Source organism: Hemibagrus wyckioides, linkage group LG08 (assembly GCF_019097595.1).
Source record: "Hemibagrus wyckioides isolate EC202008001 linkage group LG08, SWU_Hwy_1.0, whole genome shotgun sequence".
NCBI classification, from domain to species: domain Eukaryota; kingdom Metazoa; phylum Chordata; class Actinopteri; order Siluriformes; family Bagridae; genus Hemibagrus; species Hemibagrus wyckioides.
In genome coordinates, this window is record NC_080717.1 from 14,206,924 (window position 1) to 14,223,734 (window position 16,811).

General features: G+C 37.2%; 1 protein-coding gene across 2 annotated transcripts in view; it reads right to left on the bottom strand.

The window, feature by feature from the left end:
* rnf145a (ring finger protein 145a) overlaps window positions 1–16,454 on the bottom strand; it is a 29,178-nt gene extending 12,724 nt beyond the window's left edge. Inside the window, exons 1-3 of one of the 2 annotated variants that reach the window (XM_058397772.1) lie at window positions 16,263–16,454; window positions 5,775–5,965; window positions 624–732 (exon numbers count right to left, since the gene is read on the bottom strand). In XM_058397772.1, coding sequence (XP_058253755.1) covers window positions 624–732; window positions 5,775–5,958 — 293 coding nt within the window. In that variant the 5' untranslated portion in view covers window positions 5,959–5,965; window positions 16,263–16,454. Of the gene's footprint in view, window positions 1–623; window positions 733–5,774; window positions 5,970–16,262 lie in introns of both variants that reach the window. The other variant, XM_058397770.1, reaches the window with a different exon arrangement.
* Window positions 16,455–16,811: the final 357 nt, after the last annotated feature.

Sequence of the window (16,811 nt, forward strand, 5' to 3'; positions counted from 1 at the left end):
AATGTGGAAAAGTTCAAGGGGGTGAATGCTTATGAAAGGCAGCATGTATACTGACATTTACTATATTTACTTTTAGTTCTGTGTATTTCCAATGCTTTATAATAAACTACGCAGCACAATATATGGCAGCAACAACAACTTTTCATTTACATGCCACATGTGGTCAAAATTTGTGTTTTGCAAATGCAAATTTCTGTGGTCACAACCATGTGGAAAGCTATTAGACTAGAAGGGTCTTCAGGGTTGTAAGTAGGACAATGATCAACTATGAGCTATAGTATGCAGTCAGTCTGTCATTCAGTTCAAATCCCAAAGATGCCATAGCCATCTGTGGCAAAGAGTCAAGGGAGCATAGGTCCTTATTGTGGGTAGAAGATGCATACATCTTCCTTGTTGGCCATACTGATGCTAGCCAATTGTGCCAAGGTAGGCAATTTGTGTTCATCCAGCAGTGAGCGGCAGTTTGAAAAGATAGGGCAGCTGGTTTCACACATCTTGAAAGGAATGTGTTAACCTTCACTATCACAGTGGTCCTGAAATACTAGCCAATAGAAGGGAACTATTTGATAGTATAGGAGTGCCAACATATTCAATAAGCATACATGCATGTTCTGGAAGCTTACCTTGAAATCTGGTGTCCAGCGAAAAGCAGAAGAGCAGTGAGGACATACAGGTAGAGCTGAACAAGACGCTGACGAGGCAGGGTCAGCAAAACCAGACTCAGAATGTAACCTGAGAGACAGCTATGTTAGAAAACTTTGTAAGCATACAATCCCTATATATAAGCTCACTAATGAGCTTCTTACAGTGGATAGTTGGCATAGTAACATTGGTTGAAGAAAGCATCCTATTCAAAATGACTGTGGAAGCAGACAAGGACATTATAGAGGTCATGACAGAAGAAAGGTCAATAGCCAGAGCAGTAAATGGAAAAGTAAACAAAGGCAGTAATCAAATCTAGATTAACAAGGATCGATGCAAAAGCATTTGTTAAACACATACAAATTAATCAGACGTGGACATGGCAAATAAGCAACCAACAGTGTAATATTAATCACCAACTGTATGAACTAGCATTCATGCATTTTATTGGCACAGTGCCCCAATTTACAATTTCTTCACAACATTTTTGAGATACTAACAGCTTCTGTGTAAATAGGGTAATGAGAAAAAGAAAATCAGGGCCTAAATACCAACTAAGCTACTGAACACTTCATCACTGTTTCAATGACTAAGTTTCCCAGGTCTTGTGGCCGCAAAATAAGCTAAAAATGATCACCCCTCCACCATGATGATTAACAGTTGGGATGAGGTGTTCCCTCACAGGTTCCCAAAAATGATATTTTCTGTTCTGTTTTGATAACCATGTGCTGAACACAGACAATCCATGATAATTTCTTCTTCCATAATTTAGATAACCCTTTTCAGAATGAACTTGCCAAACCACCAGTAAACACATCAACCACCCCATCTGTTTCAGATGACGTCTTTTGTTTATCAATAGATAACACAGCATACTACACCTTCCTTCTGTATAAATACTCCCTGTTGGTCTCAGTAATTTTTGAAGAGTTCACTATCCAATCACTATCTCTGCATGTTTTTTTGCCTTCCCTGATATCAGCTCAGATGACTTCTCGGCATGAACCCGAAAAGTCTAACAATTAGTACATCATTAAATTGTATAATATGCTACACCAACTTATTATACCAATTCATTTACTTTCATTGTTTCAAATGTAGCCTAAAGCACTGGCACAGAAGTTGGTGACTGTAAGCTCAACATAGGTTATATGAAACTGCCAGCTATAAACAGCCATTTGCAAACTATTGCAAAAATGATCAGATCAATTTTAACCACCAAGGAAACAACATAAGCTTTATGTTAAAATCCACACAGTGTGGTGTCACAGCACTGCTCCCAGGAACAGAGCCGTAAATAAATTCATTTAACAACAATTAAGATCTGGAAAGACATCCCTAAAACCATGAGATGAGATTTTACACAAACCAGATGATCACAACCCATCACAACAGTCAACACTTAAGATCTGAAGCAACTTCAAAAATGTTATTTGTTATGTATACATTATTATACATAAATCATAAATGTTTTTTTAACATTGTTATTTCTCAGCTGTACACCCAATGCTGTGAAGTTAAAAAAAAAAACCCAATGGAACACTGATAGCTCGTTTTCAAAATGGACAAAACATATTGCCCGTCAATCACCTTTCCATTTACTGCACATTTAAATAATGCAGACATCAGTAAAGGTAAGTACAATTTATTAAAACTTGTTTGCATATGTGCTTTAGCCAAAGTAGTCCATTACAGCCATTTTTAACAGTCCCTTCATTTTCACAGGCCCAATATTCAAATATTTATTAAGAATTTAATAAGTAAATACTTAAATACTATTAACCTCAAGGAGTGATTTCTTATGCAAGGCACTGTATACAGAGTGCACATATAAATCACATGTACGTCTGCATGAATGAGTGCAGATATGAATGAGAGTAAGCATGTGAGTACTGTAAGGCAAGAGATTAGAATTTCATCACTCCACTGCCATGCCTGCCTCATCCGTCATGTTGTGTAACAGTGGAGAGCTTTATCTGTGTAACACTGCTCAGCCTCTTGTCTAACTCCACCTTCTGTTAATCTCATCATGCACGCACACACACAGGCGCACGCACACACACACACACTTCTTATGTTGTCAGTAAGAGAACAGACACCAAAACTACAGAAGCAAATGCTCTAATTAAACAATTATCTATTAGGACAAAATGGGTGCATCAGACTGAGAAACCTGCTAGAGAAAGACAAAACTAGAATTAAAAAGTTAAATATTGATACTTTTTCATCAAATTCTTCTGGCTCATTTTATTCCCTAAGAAGCTTTGCTGCAAAAAATTCACAAAATAAAGCTTTAAGAAAATTCAATGTACAAAAGCAGAAATTTGAGCATCCTGCCTCCACAAGAGATTGTTAATATTAAAACACAAGCAGCAGAAGCTGCCACTGCCAGTGGGCTTGCTGACTAAAGATGTTCTATTATGGCTCTATATTTGTCCTCATTCTACCATCAAATGTGATTAACACCCGATCTAAATGTATCTTTAGTGATCTTCCATAAAGTTGCACTGCTGTTCTTTCTAAATAAAATCAGTGTACCCTTGATTTTGACCGAAGGTACACTGATAGTACTGGCATTAAATGCATATGCACTGCTGCAGAACTATAACAGAATTCAGTTTTTATTAGTCCTTCCTATTAGTCTATTAATGTACTAATCCATTCATATTTCAATAATTTTGGCTTGTGGTTTGAGTGAGGACCACTTCTACTAAGGGTACGAGTAATATCCTGTTGGTTTGCTCTTATAACTGAAAGTCAAATAATGCACAATATTAGAGGCTGGGATTTGTATGCTGACTGAATGCATCTAGTTTACTCTGTGAGGTCAAATTACTGAGGACTTGACATTAAAATGAATTTTGTATTATAGCTTGCTTACTGAAACCTAAGGCTTCCATGTAATACTGTGTGCTTGTTAAAACAGCTCTATGGAGATTACTTGTGCCATGTGCTCTATGTGTAAATGGTGTAAACCTTGAAGCATACAAGATATACACTGATTAGGCATAACATTATGAGCACTGCCAGGTGAAGTTAACACTGATTATCTCATCATGGTACCTGTTAGTGGGTGGGAAATATTAGGCAGCAAGTGAACATTTTGTACTCAAAGTTGATGTGTTCGAAGCAGGAAAAACAGGCAAGTGTAAGGATTTGAGCGAGTTTGACAAGGGCCAAATTGCGATGGCTAGACGACTGGATCAGAGCATCAAATTTGGTCCAAGGAATGGACAGTGGTGAACCGGTGACAGGGTCATGGGCGGCCAAGGCTCACTGATGCACGTGGGGAGTGAAGGCTGGCCTTCGTGGTCAGATCTAACAGATGAGCTACTGTTGCTCAAATTGCTGAAAATGTTAATGCTGGTTCTGAAAGAAAGGTGTCAGAATACACAGTGCATGACAGGTCAGGGCTGTTTTAGCAGCAAAAGAGGGACCAACACAATATTAGACAGGTGGCAATAATGTTGTGCCTGGCAGGTGTATACTAAAAGACAACTGCCTCTCCTGGAGATCATTGGCACATTTATTGCAAAAACTGCTAATAGAAAAGCTTGCTAAGTTTGGAGAAAACAGAAAGTGTGGAGTGAATAAAGCTGATAAATAAATAACACCATAATGGGCAATTCATAAAGGCAAGGAAAAACAGTCATTCACACAGTTCATGGGAAAATTCTCTCTAGTGCCACACAATGTATGCACAGACACAATGGGCCTCATTTACCAAACTGAATACAAAGAATTTTATTTGTAAATGCGCATATTCACAAGAATCGTGGTATTCATGAAAATTCAGTTTGTTCTGCAGAGCATTTGTGTATCCCACAAGAACTTATGAATTTGTAGAAATTTACTCTAGGTGACTGACGGATTTGAAACTCACACAATGGGCTTCAAACTGTGTAACTGGTATTTGTTACTGAAATTCTACAAATGTAGTTAAAGTACACATTGTAATTTAAAGAACTTTGGAAATTCAACTATTACACATTAATAGCTTGACAGAAATCAATCAAAAGCAAGTCCAAAAAAATAAGAGTACCCATTCAATTAGGAAAAAAGAATGGCATCCCTATAAGAGGTAGATATTCTGTGCCTCTTGCTGCTGCAGTGGTTGAGCATGCAACACATAGGAAGATCTCTTTTATTGTTTAGTCATCATTTTAAGCTCTCAGTGGCATTTGCCTTTTATGGACTTTTACTGGTGTCACTAAATGGAAATCAGTTATGCCAAGAAAGTGCTTTGAATTTCCCTCTGGGATTAATAAAGTGGTCTATCTACCAAATTTATATTATTTATCAACACACCTTCATGAGTTTGATAAAGGAGGTCCACTGTCTGTTAATGAAAACATTTGTGTGGGGAGAGTAACGGGCAGTTAATGGCATTTCAATGCTTATGCTCCAGTGAACATTTTTGAATTTCGGAACACGAGACCGGAAGCTCCAACTACAAGATCAAAATATACAGACATACAGAGAAAGAGGGAGTAACACAGGAAGAGAGACAAGAGAAGAGAGAGACATATAAGCTATGAGGGAAAAGGAGGAAGAGAGCCAGAAACAGATCACATCACACCAAAAATAATACCATGACCTGATTTGAAGCATTACCCCATTATATAAAGTTGGAATCCTGCCATCCTATTTAAGTTTCCCCCCTCATTTCCTGTTCTGTCATCTCTGTCTGCATCTCACCTCCATTATCCACAGACCCAGCAAGGCCAAGCCACATTCATTAGATAGAGTGGTAACATGAGACCGATTCCCAGCCATTTAGAACACTAGGTTTTGTTATTGTTGTTTGTTTAATTCTGTTAAATAATGAACGGTTTTTACTATATTCTTAGATATTTCTGGATAGAATTTGGAGAGCGCTCTATTCTATAATCTTCACTTCTGAACAGAAGTAGCAAGCACAGTTCAAGCGACAGGGCATAACTGATCACAAAATGTATTTAGAAGAGAGTCCCTGATGCCAAACAATTCTAGATAGCTGTTTATAACATTCTCTGTCTGTTTAAATACTGTTTAAAGCAATGTAACTGCATTCTATTAATTGACAATGTTATAGTTATTATTATTATTCCAGATTATTCCAAGGTATTATAAATTCATGAAACTGGACTTACCAACATAGTGGAGGTAGAGGGCTAGGTACTTATACTGGAAGAGGGGGTTGTTGTTCATGCTGCTCCTCTGGATCTTCTGGAAGAAGGAGCTGACATCCCAGCGGTATAGCACCTCCAGCAGCATGATGCTGGGAACCCGCAGGCCCACATTCAGCACAGCCTCTACACGTTCCTTCACCGCCATTGTACACCTGGCTTTCCCACAAAAAACAAAAACCATACTTTTAACCAAACAACCAACTACATAAAAATGTCCAACGGATCTTAATATGAAGTCATTTTCCCACCAAAAGTAAAGCAACATTCAGAAATCCAAAAAAATAAGTACACCCTTCCTGATCACATATGCATCTTAAAACAGACCACTAAATAACAGCATAAATGTAATCAAACTAGGGCCGAAACAATTCTTCGAGTAACTCGAGTAATTCGAAAACAAAAAAATTATCCAGGTAAATTTGTTGCCTCAAAGCTTCGTTTAGAAGTTTTGAAGGAATAGTGATTTTTTTTAATTCAAAAATAAATAAATAATTACAAATTAATTCACATGACGCATAATTAATACTATCTATTAATTAAATTATTATTATTATTAATACATTAACAAAAGCTGTATGCAATGAAGCATGGCATATGTATATTTAAGAAGAAATTAGAATAACTGGGGCACGTAGCCAGTTAAAACATTTCAGTTGTACAGAAATTTGTTGACGGTCCCTAAAATACCGTTTCCGAATGTCTGTCTAATGTCCGAATATCAAACTAACTTCACAGCGTTAATCTCTCATTCGAAAACACACAGATCGTTTAAGTCGACAGAGTTGACGTAAGCTTCACACTTAGCTTAAATCAATATGAAAATTCGCACTTAGATTAAAACAATATAACTGCTAGTTGACATTAAGAATTAAGGCCGGTATAAATGTATGTGGATTGTGGCTACGTGTAGTGACTATTTAAAACCGTAAATCAGTACGGTGGCTAGTTATGATGTCCCTAATTTAGTTTTGTAAAAGCTTAAGCGTCATTCATTTTGATAGCCTCACTCTCTCTCTGTCTCACACACACACCAGTATGTAGAGAGACATTTAAGAGGGTTTATTCTCCAAATAACCAATTTCTAATTTATATATTTGTATTTGCATTCTGATTGTCAATTAAATGCACTAAATAGTAATCCTATTTAGTGCATTTAATTGACATTCAAAATGCAAATGATTATTTTCATTTTTGTAAATAGGAAACAACTTAGTTGTTCATTTTAAGAGACCTGTCTTATTTTCTCTTGCATATTTAGAATTTCTCTTTAATAAAGAAAATGTACTTCTTATCCGATTACTAGATTAATCGATGGAATAATCGGTAGAACACTCGATTACTAAAATAATCGATAACTGCAGCCCTAAATCAAACTAAAGTGGTATAATTCCAATCAGGGAATCAGGGAAGGGCAGACTTCTTAGTTTTAGAAATTGTTGTTTTACTAATGTTTTAATGCTGCTAGACCAATATATTTCTCCACCTTAATAGAAGATACAAATAATGCTACAATCTTATTTAATACTGTAGCAAAGTTTACTAGGAATAAATCTGGCCCGAAATGTGATCTAAAACTAGTCAAAAAGAACCCAATTAAACAAATGATGCAAAATTATAGTTTTTTTTATTTATATATTGAGCATTATCCAAAATAAAATATATTTGTTGGAAAAAGAAAAAAAACATCTGGCATGAGTTTAGTAGGCCCTCTCATGCAAGAACATAACCTTGGGTCTTCAGCACACACAGGTTCATGGAAGTGTGCCATAGGAGGCTTTACAGAGCATCTTGCATAGGCAAGAAGTGAAACCAAAACTGCATGTGAGTGCTTGTAAGCTTGCAGCTCAATCCATTTTCCCAGAAGCACTTCACAGCTGCTGGCTTGGAGCAGTTTCTCATAAAACACAAACACAACACTGTAAAAGTACACAACAGGAGTGTTCAGGAGATAGTACATCCCCTGTGCCATCCAAAAGGTAGTTTTGAATAGCTTTCAAATAAAAGACCTATAGCCATAACAGTACTGCATACACATACAGTCCCTAGTCCCTTGAACAGAAAGATGGGCCAAGGCAGATCAGGAATCACAGTATGTGCATTTTCACTAGATGACTTTTGAGATTTGCTTTCTCGGAGACAACAACAACTTTTACAACGGTCATTTGTGGGTCTATATGCTCTCTCACCAGTTCAATATACAGTATCTCACAAAAGTGAGTACACCCCTCACATTTTTGTCAATATTTTATTATATATCTTTTCATGTGACATTTCCACTTAGGGGTTTACCCACTTTTGTTGCCAACCGTTTAGACATGGCTGTGTCTTGAGTTATTTTGAGGGGACAGCAAATTTACAGGCTGTACACTCACTACTTTACAATGTAGCAGAGTGTCATTTCTTCAGTGTTGTCACATGAAAAGAAATAATAAAATATTTACAAAAATGTGAGGGATGTACTCACTTTTCTGAGATACTGTATATGCTAAAACATAGTGTCAGTTTTTTAGAAATGCCTTGGGCTGGATCTAGTAATAGGGGAAGTCAGTAATATCACAATGTCCATTATTTATATGGATGATGTCACATTACCTAGGGGCACAGTAGAACATTATACTCCCCTTGGCTACATCTGTACCTAGCATGAATATGTGTCCTTTACTCTGTGTTACACAACTCGAAAGACTGAAAGGGAACATTAGGTTATGAAGTAAGGTAAGAACACCAGGCTTCCCACACAGTATAACTCCTTGCATCACTATTTGTCACCAGCCTTACAGGGGTAAATAGCTGTGCCTTCAGCCTAGAATTGCAAAGACATAGTATCCCATGCCATTTGTTATATTTTGTTTCTGCCCTTCAATGAATTCTAGCTATATGCTCGAAGAACAATATCAGTAGTCACACACTTCCCTTTAAGTAAACCTGTGCTTATGACATTACAAAGACCTTGTTCATTGCCTTTTTTATTTTTATTTCCCTAATTAACATCATATTACCAATTGCACAGTCAGCACCTTTTAAGTGAAGTTAGAACTGTTGAATATTAGATCTTACATCTAAAGCACTCATGGAAAATGAAACTATTAACGAGCAGGATGTACTGTATAAATGTACTGTGTTCAATAGAAAGGTGGAGTAAACCAAATAAGTACATAGCATTAAATAAAGTTAGTCCACCCAGACACAGTTATATACATCACCCTCATCTAACTGGCAAAGGAGATGTCAGAGTTATTTATAATGAAGTTATAAATTTAACTAAATTCTAATCACACCGAAAACCTGGACATGGATGTGATGCATTTAAAATTCTTTACCCCGACATAACATACATAACCTCAAAAAGGTTACCCAACCAATACCACTATTATTTACAATCTCTTTATGAATTAGCAGATTGCATTTACAGGGGTTAATCAGAACGTAATAGGTCCCACCTATGACATACTCCTCATTTAACATTTAGATTAAGTATAGAAAATACACCAATCAGGCTTAACATAATGACCACCTGCCTAATAGTGTGTTGATCTCCCTTTTGCTGCCAAAACAGCACTGACCTATCATGCACTGTGTATTCTGACACCTTTCTATCAGAACCAGCATTAACTTCTTCAGCAGTCTGAGCAACTGTCGGATTTTGCAGTTTTGGAGATCCTCTGATCTAGTCATCTAGCCATCACAATTTGGTCCTCGTCAACCTCACTCAAATCCTCACGCTTGCCCATTTTTCCTACTTTGAGGACAAAATGTTCACTTACTGCTTAATATATATCACCCACTAACAGGTGCCATGATGAGGAGATAATCAGTGTTATTCAGTTCACCCGTCACTGCTCATAATGTTATGCCTGGATCACAGCCTGACACCACAAAATGAATGCATAAGTGACTGAATTGTTATAATCAAAGTTCTGCTACACTCCAGATAACATAGCCCCACTTAAAAATAATGAGAGAGAAAAGACAAACTACCTGGCATAGAAATCACAGCAGCGCCTTAAAACAGACCACTCAAAATTTAGAACTAAATTGGTACAATTCCAAACAGCAGAAACTATTTTAGTGCTGACAGATCGATATATTTTTCCAACCTAATAAAATAAAAATGATCTTGGATTCTAATTTAATAATTTAAGGAAAGTTAACTAGGAATAAAACCATCAGAGAAGCATGCATACCAACATGTTGCAGGGATGATGATTTTTTTCAATGACAAAATTCTTGATATCAGGCAAAAACTTGATAACTACCACATAGATGAAAATATCCATATCAGATCAGTAATTAGAATGCTTTACACCCCTTTCAAAAAACTAAGCTAATTTGCACAACAAACTGTAGAATCTGTACCTACGCATTTGTTCAAAGATATATTTCGATATTTGAAACAATTAAAACCTCTATTACGAACAATCCATTCGTCCCTTACTGGATAAATAATAACTTCCATAAAATCTAACAGAGAGGATTTATGAGGCTATGTAAGCCTCATCCCAGCAGTGGTTAAAGTGGTGAAATGATGTAGTATTGGTCTCTACTCAGGGTTGTGTCTTCTTATTTGTGTTGCTTGACCTTACTGCAGCTTTTTACACCACTGATTGTAAAACATAATATTAGCTTGCACGGTCATGCTGATTACACAACATTGTATGTTTCTGCAATGCCACATGAGACACACCAGCTTAAAAATCTGTAGGAATTTGTAAAGGCCATCAGATACTGGATGCTGAATAACTTCCTCTTTCTTAATTCTGACAAGACAGAAGCACTTGTGCCAAGACCACTGGCAGCTACAAGTAAGCTTTGCTTTACCACTCAATTACATCATGTACAGCAGTAAAAGACCTTGCTGTGGCGTCTTTCATTTGAAGCGCCGGCAAATATTACAAGTAGTGCCTTCTTTCATATCAGAAATATTGCTACATCAGAAATATAACAACACATGATGCAGAAAAACTAGTCCATGGATTTATTACCACTAGGTTGGATTATTGCTATGCCTTTCTGCCCAGGTGTTCCAGTAAGTACATAAACAAGCTCCAGTTTGTCCAGAATGCAAGTCCTTACTAGAAACCAAAAGATATGGCATGAAATCACCTCTGCCTTATCCACACTGGATTGGCTCCAGTGTTTGGCTCCTAAAATGTTCAGCAAATACAACCAATGACCGAAAAGTCAATAGTGTCACACTGCAGTACCTGTGTGAACTTTTTATGATCTGCAATGATGATAGTGTTTTACTAAACTGGGAACTGGTTTGAAATAAAGAACCATCTGACTAGGTTTTGAGTTATAGAATAGAAATGAATTATAATCACACTATCTAGTGTCAACCAGAAGAGGATAGATTCCCTTTACTTTTGTATCAGGTAATGTTTCCTCACCTTTGCCTGTCTCAATTATAATCACTTTAAAATTAAAACTTTATATCCAGATTTCTGTTTCCTGTTCCATGTACATTTCATTGTTTACAAACACCAAAGTGGTCTACAACAGGAAAAGTCAAATATAAATCTTGAAAGTTCAGTTACTTAATTTCCACAAAAGGTTCACAAATAAGCAAAAAAAATTCCATGCATCCCACAAAGTACAAGATAAGGCTGAAGTACAAACAAGTTTGACCTATCTTCGCTGCCATTTAATATTTTTGCAACTCTGTGTGAAGCCCTGGTTGCTCGCTCATTAACATCATTATTCTCTTTGTAGCCTGCTATGATCATTTTATCTGGTTTATTTCTGTGGAAAGTTTTGTTCAACACATGCATGCTTGGCCATTAAATATTATTATAATATCATTAAATATTAAGCACACCGGCTTCATACTTCTGAAAATGAACGATTTTCACTTTTGACTTTTGTTATTTATTATTATTTTTTTGGAACTGAGCACGTTTACGCAAGCAGTTTTATTGTATAAAATAAAATTGCTTTTGCTGATTAACTAAACAACTTTTGACTACTGGAGTTGACCTATATAACAAGCATTTTCTTACATCTGTAGTGTGCATGTATGATGAAGCATACCGTTTGAAATCTTTGTTCAATTTGCTAGCAAGGGCTTTGCAAGTATTTTTATATATCTGGTAAAAGTCACTGAAGATCTTTATCATGCATCTATATTAAAATATTGATGACAGAGTAGTAGAAGAAGACCCGGAAATGCAGTAGAGGTGCTAAAAAAGACTGAGAATATGTTGTACAATGAGCCCACTCCCACCCTTTAGCTAGGTCTCATGACTCTCATAGCCCATGACTGTTTATCATTCTCTTATTTGCTTCATCTAGTTTATAACCTTTTGCCAGTCACGTGACTCATTGAATGGCTAGCCCTCTTAATTTGGTTTTGGCTGAATCTTTTTTTTTTAATAAATAACATGAACCTGTGACCTGTCTGCCTTAAGGGCACTCAGTCTACAACGTGTATTGTCTTTGGCCTCCATCAACATCTCTGTTGAACTGTGCATGCACACATAGTTAAATATGAATGGTGTGTAAAAGTGTTAGCCAGTCATCAAGCAATGGAGCTTCTTCTAAACAACAGTAGGCTAAAGTAGACTTTTGCCACAATCACCCTGCAGGAAAACATTAACAGGCACCAGCAGATTACAAAAGCTGTAAGTAAGGTTTCCACCTGTCCCTTATAAGAGGGGATTGGCCCTAATGAAAAACAACATGCCTTTCATACCATATTTTCTTGTACATCCTTTAATATATACATTCATCATAGTGGTGAAAATAACAAAATAGTAAATAGGCTGAAGTAAGAAGACATTTTAAAAAAATAATTAAAAAAAAATAAAAAAGGAACTCACCTATGAAACATAAGGCTGTGAATATATCCATATATAAGACAGGAAATGAACCGGAATATGATCATGATTTACTGATATATAAAGAATTAGCCGAAACATATTTGGGATCTTAGGCTCAAAGGGGCACAATAAAGCTAGCTACCCTTAGACTAATTATTATATACTGCAAACAAGTAGCCAGGTTTCGAAGAAAGTCAGCCATCAGGCCATTATACTGGGCTGTTTAACTAGCCATAAACTGCTCAGTGCAAATTAGCCTAATCATGCTAATAATAATCCATCTATTCACAGAGATTTTGGATTGAAAGCTAAGATTATTGAAACATTTATTCTATAATTCACACAGTTTTCATTCTATGAATTACAATTTAGAGTTTAAATATTGTAAAACAAATAACCCTATCAGTCTACCCTATATAATGTACTAGAAACCTATGATATATTTAAAGGTTTTTCTTACCAGTGTATTGGGTAAAATTGGGCTTATTTCAAGATCAGGCCTTTAAGCGTACATAAGGCTCGACATTTAAATGTTTTTTTTAACTGCTTGAACTCACTCCACCATTTTAAACAATACATAACATGATTATATTTATTCGCTGTCCCACTGGCTGTCATGCATTTAAGTAAACTGCATTGTGAACTCAGCTCTAATTTTTCCAGTGATCAAGCTGATACTGCTCATCTAAAGAAAAATCTAAAGTTGCAATCATATACATGTCCTTCAGCCATTGGACAGGCAAGCACGGAAGAAATTGTGTTTACAACCCAGTAAAAATCATTTTCCAGGAAGAGGATCAAATTACTTCACAGCAGCTCACCAATGTGCTGCCGGGATGTGATAGTGACACCAAAAATAATAAGTGATCATGATCACCATCTGAAACCATAAATAACTGAGTACAATGAGTGAACTGTGTTAAAAAATAAAACTGTATCCCCAAAGGATAGCTAAAGGATATCCCTCACCTAACTACATAGGTAACAACCTCTCCTGTAGCAATCAAACCTTCTGATATGTGTTTTGTGATATCTGAATTTTTTAGATTAGCAAATACTTTTAAATATATGGTCAGAGTTGTTTATTTGAGATGGGGCATAATGGCAGGAGCAAGTTTTTCAAAAGAGATGGAGTGTATTTAATGTCACTGTGCATAAAATCATTATTTGTTTTACAATTCGAACAGTGATGTTTTGGTTCTGACATTTCATCAAATGAATGTCTCAGCTTCTGTCTGAACACACAGCCATGCACCTACTAAACCAGGCTGCTCTGCTTCATGTATAGCCATAAGGACTGCTTTCCTGTTTTAGCACAACACTTCCCAGTAAATTGTTAAGTCAGTGAAAAGAATATTCCTTTGGTTTTTAGTCGCTTACATTATACATGTATATTACAGACATAAATGTTAAAATAATACTGTAGTCCTGTATTATTAATACATTATATAAATATGTATTATAAACCTATAAAAAATCTAAGATGGTCAAGCTTTGGGATCACAAAATAAATTCATAAGGTTCATTTGAGGTTGTCTACCCAAAAAGTTTATTTTTTAAAAAAAGTGAATTTCACAAAGATACAAAGTTATGAATTCATATATACACCAATCAGCCATAACATTATGACCAATGACAGGTGCCATGAATAACACTGATTATCTCCTCATCATGGCAACTGTTAGGGGGTGGGGTATATTAAGCAGCAAGTCAGCATTTTGTCCTCAAAGTTGACGTGTCAGAAGCAGGAAAAATGGGCAAGCGTAAAGATTTGAGCGAGTTTGATGAAAGGGCTAGATGACTGGATCAGAGCATCTCCAAAACTGCAGCTCTTGTGGGGTGGTCCAAGAAAGGAACAGTGGTGAACTGGTGACAGGGTCATTGGCGGCCAAGGCACATGGGGAGTGAAGGCTGGCCTGTGTGGTCCGATCCAACAGACGAGCTACTGTTTCTCAAATTGCTTAAAAGTTAATGCTGGTTCTGATAGAAAGGTGTCAGGGTACACAGTGCATTGCACTTTGTTGTGCATGGGGCTGCATATCCACAGACCAGTCAGGGTGACTATGCTGACCCCTGTCCACAGAAAGCAGCAACAATGGGCACATGAGCATCAGAACTGGAATACAGAGCAATGGAAAAACGTGGCCTGGTCTGATGAATCACGTTTTCTTTTACATCACGAGGATGGCCGAGTGCGTGTACATCGCTTACCTGGGGAACACATGCAACCAGGATGCGCTATGGGAAGAAGGCATGTCGGTGGAGGCAGGGTCATGCTCTGGAAAACCTTGGGTCCTGCCATCCATGTGCATGTTACTTTGACATGTACCACCTACCTAAGCACTGTTTCAGACCATGAACACCCTTTCAGCAGGATAATGCGCCGTACCACAAAGCAAAAATGGTTCAGGAATGGTTTGATGAGCATAACAACGAGTTTGAGGTGTTAACTTGCCCTTCAAATTCCCCAGATCTCAGTCCAAGCAAGCATCTGTGGGATATGCTGAACAAACAAGTCTGATCCATGGAGGGCCCATCTCGCAACTTACAGGACTTAAAGGATCTGCTGCTAACATCTTGGTGCCAGATACGACAGCACACCTTCAGGGATCTAGTGGAGTCCATGCCTCAACAGGTCAGGGCTGTTTTGGCAGCAAAAGGGGTACCAACACAATACTAGTCATAATGTTATGCCTGATCATTGTATATTTAATATATTAGTCAATATCTAGAAACTATAAAGAGAATACACTCTATCTTAGACAGAGAAGAGTGTGTTAAAGGCCTTGCTCAAGACCCCAATAGCAGGGATTTTTTTGACCACTGAGAGACCACTGGCCTTCTATGTTTGCATAGTTTGTATAGTTGTTCAGAACTACAGAAGTGTTGTTAACAATAGTACTCATGTGTGATGACTCTTGATTAGCAGTGAAAGTGATACCACCTTCAGTGATGATTTGTGTCCAGTCATGTTCATATGAAGAATGTAACGTGACAAGTGTTAATTCCACATTGTAGTGTGTTTTTTTTTTTGCTGGGGATTTCGCCGAGTATTATTGCTCTTTACCTGCTGCCTTGGGCTCCGTAATCAGAAAATACCAATGAACTCTAGTAACCTCGCTCTCATTAAAAATTCATGAAGTGCGACCGTCCATTTATATGGGAATCTGAATCAGAATACGCCTGTTGCAGTATTTTTAGGAAAACAGCGTGTGCATATCGTCAATCCTAGCAAAAAATAAAATGAAATGAAATAAAATAAAATAAAACCACAGTGCAATGGGCTAAAAGCATTCTGTGCTAAGCGGTAAGGAAGATGAACCAGTGTACTCTCTGTAGTGACGTTTACCGCTTAGACCTAGCGAGAGCAATGAAGACTTGTATGTGAGTAATATAAAGTACTACTCCATCATCACCAAGTCCTAAATCCTATTTAGCACGAGTAAAATTGCAATACAATGATCTAATAACGTTCAGACCAATACTGGTTTTAACGTTATAATGCGTCTTCTCTGGAGATGCTCATATGAACTCTAGTAACCCAGTCGTATAACAAAGCCAAACATGGGAGCACTGCTAGTCCCTGCTGAATCAACCGTTTTTGCAGAACCGAAAAAAATAGTCCACTTACAGAACTAATAACCACCGCAACTCCTCTAGACTACGATTCACGAGGTTTCTCCGGTCGAATGTCAGCCATGCTTGAAGGGCAATATAGCGTGTAGCGGGCTCAGGAAAGCGACATCCATAGCTAGTAGAGACACGAAGACCTCGACTCTGCTCGCTTCATCCCGCAGCCATTAGAGAGAGGAGCAGAGGAATTGGGGGCGCTACTGAGCATGCGCACTCCTGCGAAAGCGGATTACAAGGTGGGGGAGAGGGAGGGAGAGAGAGAGAAATAAAGGAAATAATGTGATCAAAGGCCCTATGAATTGATTTCTAAGCAAAATAAAAATTGTGAATTTATTAGACTATTTTCTTAAATACAAAAATTAGTCAACTGCTCTGCAAAAGGTACTTCAAAGAAGTTGCTTGAAAGTCTTGCTAGAAACACAAGGTGGCTACTAGTTTGTAAGAATGCTGAATTTACACAGAAATCTAAAATCATTTTGAACGTTTTGTCTAAACAGTATTGGTGTGGGTTAACCAAAACTCCTGAACAAACTTAAGCTTTTGTTCT